This window comes from Polistes canadensis, unplaced genomic scaffold, assembly GCF_001313835.1.
Source record: "Polistes canadensis isolate GaletaPanama2010 unplaced genomic scaffold, ASM131383v1 scaffold_186, whole genome shotgun sequence".
NCBI lineage: Eukaryota > Metazoa > Arthropoda > Insecta > Hymenoptera > Vespidae > Polistes > Polistes canadensis.
Genome location: NW_014569733.1, coordinates 165,097 through 173,345, shown reverse-complemented (window position 1 = coordinate 173,345; position 8,249 = coordinate 165,097). Strand labels below are relative to the sequence as shown.

Below are 8,249 nucleotides of genomic sequence, written 5' to 3'. Positions count from 1 at the left end.
CATTTTTTGTCAATAGAAAATACTTATGTAATATTATTTATATATTTAAATATAAGATATTATAAACATTGCAAAAAAAAAAATGTTACAGTAATTATTATTGTTAGATATAATATACCGAACATGTAAAAAAAAACAATATTAAATACTAATATTAATAAAATTTCAATAAAAAAAAATGTCACAAAACGATATTCAAACATTACTCGTTCCAAATTAACGATCAAATCTAATAAAATTCGTTTATCATTCTTACTAACCATTAGTATTCTTCGAAAGAAACAAATTTTGTTTATTTACGTAGCATGTATACACAGATGTTCTCTTATGCTCGTTAAATTCGATGACTATTCGAAAAAACTATGATATATTACAATCAATTCTAAGTAATTTGCATTTAAACTAAACAGTACAACTAACAGTAATTCTCTTATAATACAAATGTTGCTTTGACTTTCTCGCCATAAATGAATAATCCGAAAAAGAAAGAAAGAAAAAAAGAAAGAAAGTAAGAAAGAAAGATAAAGAAAGAGAAAGAGTTAGGCGAACGAATTAACGATAAATTGATTTAATATGACGAGCACGACGATTCGAACGTGCTTAGTATTATAATGACATTCCAATTGCAACGTTCGAGAAATTACGAGGAACGTCATTTGTCTCTCTGTTCGTCGACCGATGAACGAACAAACCAACGAACGAACAGACAAACAGACAGACAGACAGAAAATGAGAGAATGCGAGAGAGAGAGAGAGAGAGAGAGAAATCAAAATGGAATATATATCCTGAGAAATATGAATGAATGCATTCAAATATGAATTAACATGGTAAATCTACGTATACGTGTGTGTGTGTATATATATATATATGATGCTTTATCCAGGAATATTCAATTGGATTTTTTTTTTCCTCCCGATTGATTGCGAAACGTGCGAAATTATAGAATAAACGTTATAAACGCGATCCCGTTTTCGATTCGTATTATTATATCGATGCCAACGTTCGACGTTTTGTGTATTTCGGGTTTTTTTTTGTGTCTTTTTTAATCTAATTATTAGAGATAGATTTATATATAATATATAATATATTGTTTTATCCTCGTCGAGAATAGATAAAACAAAGTTTTATTTTAATTATATTTTGATAGAAAGTGTTTGGTTGTATTTTTGTGTTTTTTTTATTTTTATTTTTTTGAAATTTGATTTGCAACGCGCGATAGAAGGCATTTAAATTCTCTTATTGTAAAAGCATTGTTGTTTGCTTGTTTTATCGTTAATATTTTTACAATAGTAAGTATCCTCATATTGTTCATCGAATTCATATAAAGAGTAATTAAGTGTAATTGTAAATAATTCATAATACTAATTCATGTATTTGTATTATAATATTTTTAATAATATACGAAGTGAACAACACATATACACACACACGTCGCGATTTATTCGAACAATTCGAAAAAAGAAAAAAAAATAAATTACATATATATATAGAATAACTATACGAAAACAAAATAATGAATTAAAAAAAAGTGCGATATTATTAATGAAAGAATAAATTATTTATAAAATCGATTTGATTAATCGATTACAGAGAAAGAGAGAGAGAGAGAGAGAGAGAGAGAGAGAGAGAGAGAGAAATTATCGAATAATTTAATGATAATATGAATTCCTATATTGCATTTTGCATTGGTAACGAATAAATAGACAAAACAAAAGTTAAAACCCAATATTATTGCAAGACGAATGAAAATAGTGCCCACTCCTCCCCCTCTCTTCAGTGCACATTAGGTATTTTTTTTTTCTTTTTACCCTCTACGAGGAAACGAGTAAATGCATAATTGTAAAATTTAAAAGCACCATAATATATTCCAATCGATTTTATTCTCTCTCTATCAGAGAAAATTAATATCCATCTACTGCGTGAATGTTTAATGAATATAGAATGAGAAAATGAGAAAGAATGAAATAAAAACAAAAAGAGAGAGAGAGAGAGAGAGAGATACTTTAACTCATTTTCATTCTAAAATGTAAATTTCATTAGTGTCGCGATGCGGTAGTATACTCTGATAGAATCAACATAAAATTTGACTTTTTAGTTTTCTACGTGTACCAATAATTATTACCGTTAGCTAATCATAATATGAATTTAATTGTAAAATTAAATTTTGTAATATCTTGATTAATGTTAGGTAATGTCAATCGTAACAATTAACACACACGTACACACATATATATATATATATATATATATATATATATATATATATTTTTTTTTTTTTTTTTTTTTTTTTTTTTTTTTTTTTTTTTTTTTTTTTTTTTTTTAACGCGAATCCGACAATGAGAAATATATTTTTCTACGAATAAAAAACAAAAAAAAAGGAACTTTATGAAACCTTGGTGTATACGACTCGTTCTATTTAAGGGTGAACGAAAAGTTCGTGCATTTGATTGTATTGAAACTTTACTTTTGAAATTGCACGACGGATTGTTATATTTTTTCTCTCTCTCTCTCTCTCTCTCTCTCTCTCTCTCTCTCTCTCTCTCTCTCTCTCTTTCGTTTAGTCGTTGTAAGATTTTCTTTCGAAATATTAATTTAAAAAATTCACGAACTTAACTCGCGTTCAACGTAATATTTAATATTTTTTTTTTGTTTAATGAAAAAAAAAAAACAAAAAAATCTCCCCTTTAATTTTCTTACCGTATGCAAAACAACGGAAAAAAGAATGGGGCAAAAATTCTTGGGGTTTGAAAAAAAAAGAAAAAAAGAAAAAAATAAAATATAAAGTGGAAGGAATAAGAAAGGAATTTGAACGAAATCGCAAAAAGTAAGTCTAGGCTAGAATCCACTGAAAGTTTAAGCATTGTTAAAGCCAACCGACTCTGTAAACAGGCAATCTACTCGGCCACTAACGAAATAATGAGATCACGTATACACACCCACACACACACATATATATATATATACGCCGCCTTCTTAAATACATACACATACACACATACACACAAGAATAACACGCTTGAATAAAGCATGGATTTTCCACGGAAATTTTCCCTTCGTTACGAACAAAGTTACAGGGAGAAGAAGAATGATGACAATGAATTGACGACGACGACGACGACGATAAGAATTGTATTACGAAAATTAATGAGAAACGATCATAATCGCATGAATCAACTTATTCGATATAACGAGAATTTAATATTGATTATTATTTATTGGCTTAATGGGGTAATTTATTGATTTTGTATATACAATATATATATAAAGATATAAAATAATCAATACTTTAAACATAGACGCGATCGGGTATATTGTTTATAATTAAATAATTTATATCAGAGATTGTTTTCATATTTTTCATGATTCTTATGCGAATTGGTTATACAATAAATTTATTTTTTAATTATTTTATATCAATGTATCTTATCGTATCATTAACACGAACGAGTTATATTATTATATGGTTTAAATTCAAATAATTAGAACATTTGATCTAATTACCATTGATATTATTATTATATATGAAACAATTATAAATAATATGTTTTATTATTATCTAATAAAAAAATTACGATTAATCGATAGGATTATATATTGATCGATCGAAGTGTTTGATTGAAATAACAAAAATGATGTTTAAACAAGAGGAAATTGTAGAAAAAGAAAAAGGAGAATTGATAATACAAATACAAATGAATTAATCGATACTATCAACGACGATCTGATTATTTCCTATTACGTGACACCGGAAATTGGATTGCTATATATTCTTGGACTTTGCTTTTTAAACACATTCGAAAAGATCGGTTTAGTTAATGACGTATTTCTCGATGATAAATATGCTCGCACGGTGTGTAGATGTTGGTAACCTATCATTGTATTAGGTTTTGAACGTTGTGTCATCGAAGTAACAGCCTACTTCGGGCTCGTTACCAGCCGAATAATGAGATTTCACGGGGGTCTGTGATGTTCAAAGGAAGGCGAATCGGTCTCATGGAAAATACCCTACCACACTCGATTGCTTTCGTGTTAAGCGTAACGCTAGCAAACTTGATTATTCCTATGGTACTAATATCATACCTCTGTGTGTGTGTGTGTGTGTGTTAGTTCATTTGACAAATCATTCTTTATTTTTATTTATTTTACCATTCGTTCATTCATTCCTTTATTCAAAATATTCGAAATAATTATTCTCGAAAATATATCTCTTTCGATTATTTATCAAAATTTTCTTTTTCTTTTTTTTTTTACCTGTTCATACAAATCAAGTTCTAAAACGATACTCTTTAAAGATAGTTTCTTATTATTCTAGGATATAATAAACTGGGTCAACGTGTTACATAGGGTCTTTCACAGAAGTTACACACGTTAACCACGACCTATCCTTTTACTTATTCACTTGAAAAACGTCAGATTCTAAAAAAAGATCATTTATATTTTGAAACTCTATCGTAACAATTTCGACAAGGCGATACGAGAAGCCCACGTAATACGTGTTAAGCATGATTATGAAATATTGAGGAAAATGTTCAATCAAAAATATTCATAAGACCACGGAGTCTTGTAAGTAATTTACGAGCGCTATTCGATGGAAAGATCAAAAGAGTCAAGTTATCCAGAAAGTTACTGCCAATCATAAAATAATCTTATAAGTAAATTTAGTTTGACGATATTCATTTAAAAAAATAAACAAAGTAGCCTCATATCTTTTCTGTTTTTTTTTTTTTCTCTTATCATACTTAACAAGCGTCAATTTTTATCATGAACGATCAATAAAGTGTTGCGTCAGGTTCATATCCTTTTGGATTTTATTTTTGGGATGCAACGTATTATCATAAACGCGTAAAGGTTTGAAAAATATCTGAAAATTTAGTATTTTCTCTCGTCCAAAATTATAATTTTTGATGATAAAGTTTCATAGGGAACTTGGACATGAAAAGAAGTAGAACTTAATTTAATTAAGTTGGACGTTTCGTCCCTTTATTGGGACTTCTTCAGCAACTTAATCATTAAAGCTCAGCGTCTTTTTTATTTATTTCGACATACATTTCTTTTTATAATATTCCAAACACAATACATCTAAACTTCGTCAGTTTGATCGTTATTATTCAAAAGCCTCAACAAAACGCTGAGCTTTAATGATTAAGTTGCTGAAGAAATCCCAATAAAGGGACGAAACGTCCAACTTAATTAAATTAAGTTCTACTTCTTTTCATGTCCAAGTTCCCTATGAAACTTTATCATCAAAAATATCTGAAAATGTTACTAAATAAAATAAAAAACATTATCTATTATATAAATCACATTTGAAATAATATCTCGTGTGAAAAATGATAGAAACTTGGTGTTAAATATTTTAGATGAGGAGGAAAAAAAAAATAAAAAAGGGTTGTATAATTATAAAAGTAAAGTAATTATCTAACCTCGTAGCGTTAATGGTGAAAATAGTCTCGATTGATCGACGATCCAGTACCCCACTGAGAAGATACTGAACGGCAATGAGCGCTAGGACGACACAAGCCATTGCCTTGTAGAGGTTGGCACGATGCCACACTGCCACGGCTGCTGTGGCCACAGTCATTGCATGTGCGAGCCACCATAACTCCCTCCTATCGCCACCTATGACAAGAGCGCCATTTTTGACCTGGCGCTCTTCTTCTTCTTCTTCTTCTTTTTCTTATTCTTTTTTTTTTTCTTTCTTCTTCTTAATACTTTTTCAATTTCTTCTTCTTCTTCTACCTTCTCTTTCCTTTCTACCAGTATTCAATCCTAACCTCTTTTTACTTATTTTCTTGTTTCACAATGGCGCCTACGACAAGAGCGCCATTTTTTAACCTGGCGGTTATTTTCTTCTTGATACTTTTTCTTCTTATTCTACCTTTTCTTTCCCTTCTGCCACTATTTAATCTTAACTTCTTCTTCTTCTTTTTCTTTTTCTTCTTTTCTAATTTTACCTTTTCTTTCCTTTCTAACACTATTCGAACCTAACCTCTTCTTCGTTATTTTCTTTTTTCTCAATGGCGCCTACGACACGAGCGCCATTTTTTAACCTGCCGCTTATTTTCTTAATTTACCTTTCCCTTTTCCTTCTGCTACTAATCGAACACTTTTTCGTTATTTTCTTTTTCTATTTTCTCGAGAACGCCTACGACAAGAAGAACGCCATTTTTGACATGACACTCTTTTTCTTTTTCCTTCTTCTTGATACTTTTTCTTCTTCTTCTCTTCTTCTATCTTCCCTTTCCCTTCTGCCACTATTCGAACCTAACCTCTTTTTCGTTCTTTTCTTTTTTCTCGATGACGTTAATGATGACGTTAATATTATTCCTTTTCCTTCTTCGTTTAGATTAGACGATCCAACGACGATAATTAGAGTTTTTATTCGACAATGTTCCGAGATAACAGGTAAAGGGATAGAAGAAGAAGAAGAAAAGAAGAAAGTAGAGAAGGAAGAGTAAGAGGAAGTAGAAGAAGAAGAAGAAGAAGAAGAAGAAAGGGCCACCCAGGGCTCGTTATATCCGCTCACTTGGAGCATCACCTTCGTTGCTCAAATTGTCTCTCACTTTTTTCCCTCTTTCTCTATTTTTATCTCTCTCTTTCTCTCTTTCTTACTTTTTCTATATCAATTAGACGATGAGTATGTCCTGTTAACAAAAGAACAAAAAAATAACAACGATTAGTATTCGTTTAAAATTCTTTCTTTTCATTTAATTTTGATAATATTATAATCTAATTATTTCATTCGTAAATAAGATATTTATTTAAAAAAAGGAAAATAACAAAATTATTTACGTGCAATAACGCAATTATTATTGTTATAAATTTATACTATTTCCTGTTATAAAATCATTGTCACGAAATGGACAACATTCGACTACAAAATGAATATTTCAAAAATATTTATCACAAATCTGATTGTAACAGTCGTAGTTGCAATAATCGTAGTTCCAATCATAGTTTTGTAAAATCAATAAGACGGGGATGGATCATGCAATAACCTGGAAAAATGAAGGCCACGAAAATACTCGATATGATTGATTTGACATGAACCAAAGTACCATCATTAAACGTAAACCAAGGAACGTGCAGTATCAAAGATATTAAAGACGACAGATTCATAAAGAGTATGATATTAAACGACACTCTGCAACGAAATTAATCAAGTTTTATCTTGAATACTCTTAAAATACCTTTTTTTTTCTTCTTTGTTAAACATTAACAAATGTACAATGTATACATGTAACAATAACCAATGTATGATGTACTGATAAATTGATAAGATAAATTAAATGAATTGCAATTGATTAGATAAGTATTTTTATTTCATTTCATTTCATTTCTTGTTGTTTTCATTAATATTCGATAATACGATGATTCGAGATTAATTTAAAAATTCTTTTCCCCAACTTCTTTCTTTCTTTCTTTTTTCTGGTTTAAAAAAAAGCTTTACTCAACGATTAATTTAATATTAAGCAAAATAATTGATATTATTACAAAATTGACACTTTAATTTTGTAAGATCGTATAATGTAAGAGTTGTTTTATATACACGAGGAGAGAGAGTTGGTAAATTTTTCTTTATGCAAAATCTAAATACCGCAAAATTATATATGATTTACAATGTTACTCTGTCTTTAATTTGAACGTTTTGTCACTTGTTTCTTTTTTTTCTTTTTTTTTTTTTTTTCAAGAATTTTTACTTAAATTTCTGCGTAATCGTTAGTACAATTACGTTAGAAGATATTACGTTAAATATATTTTATTTTCTCTTCTCATAATATAATAATATTTTTAACTTTTACATAAAAGTTATTTTTCGAGACATTCCAAATTCTCGTTGAAAATTCCATCCTCGTTTATTATTTCAAACTCGAGCACGTATTTTCTTCCCGATTTATCGAATTTCACCACAGTTGATTCTCATTACTTCTAATTCATTTATTCATAAATTTATCGCGTGACTTTTAATTCAAAATACGTCGAAAGAATCTGCTGACAATAAAAAGTAAAGAAACAAAATTAAAACGAACGAACATGTTGAAAATTAAATCACAATGAATTGAAATCTTCGAATTAAAAGAATATATTATATTCTAATAATATAATATAAATTATGTAATATAATATAAAATAATATAATATAAGATATATATATATATAAGGAATTCATTCTCCCTAAATACGATTCCAAGTTAGAAAAAGTAGAAAAAGGGAACTAAAAATAAAGAAATATATATTCATCGGAAAC

At 28.7% G+C, this 8,249-nt stretch overlaps 1 protein-coding gene across 1 annotated transcript in view; it reads right to left on the bottom strand.

The window, feature by feature from the left end:
- Positions 1 to 8,249, bottom strand: part of LOC106789482 (beta-1,4-N-acetylgalactosaminyltransferase bre-4-like) — a gene marked incomplete in the record, with an annotated part of 97,635 nt that overhangs the window by 28,582 nt on the left and 60,804 nt on the right. Inside the window, 1 exon segment of the mRNA XM_014753709.1 lies at positions 5,425 to 6,645. Within this exon segment, the coding sequence (XP_014609195.1) occupies positions 5,425 to 5,582 (158 nt within the window).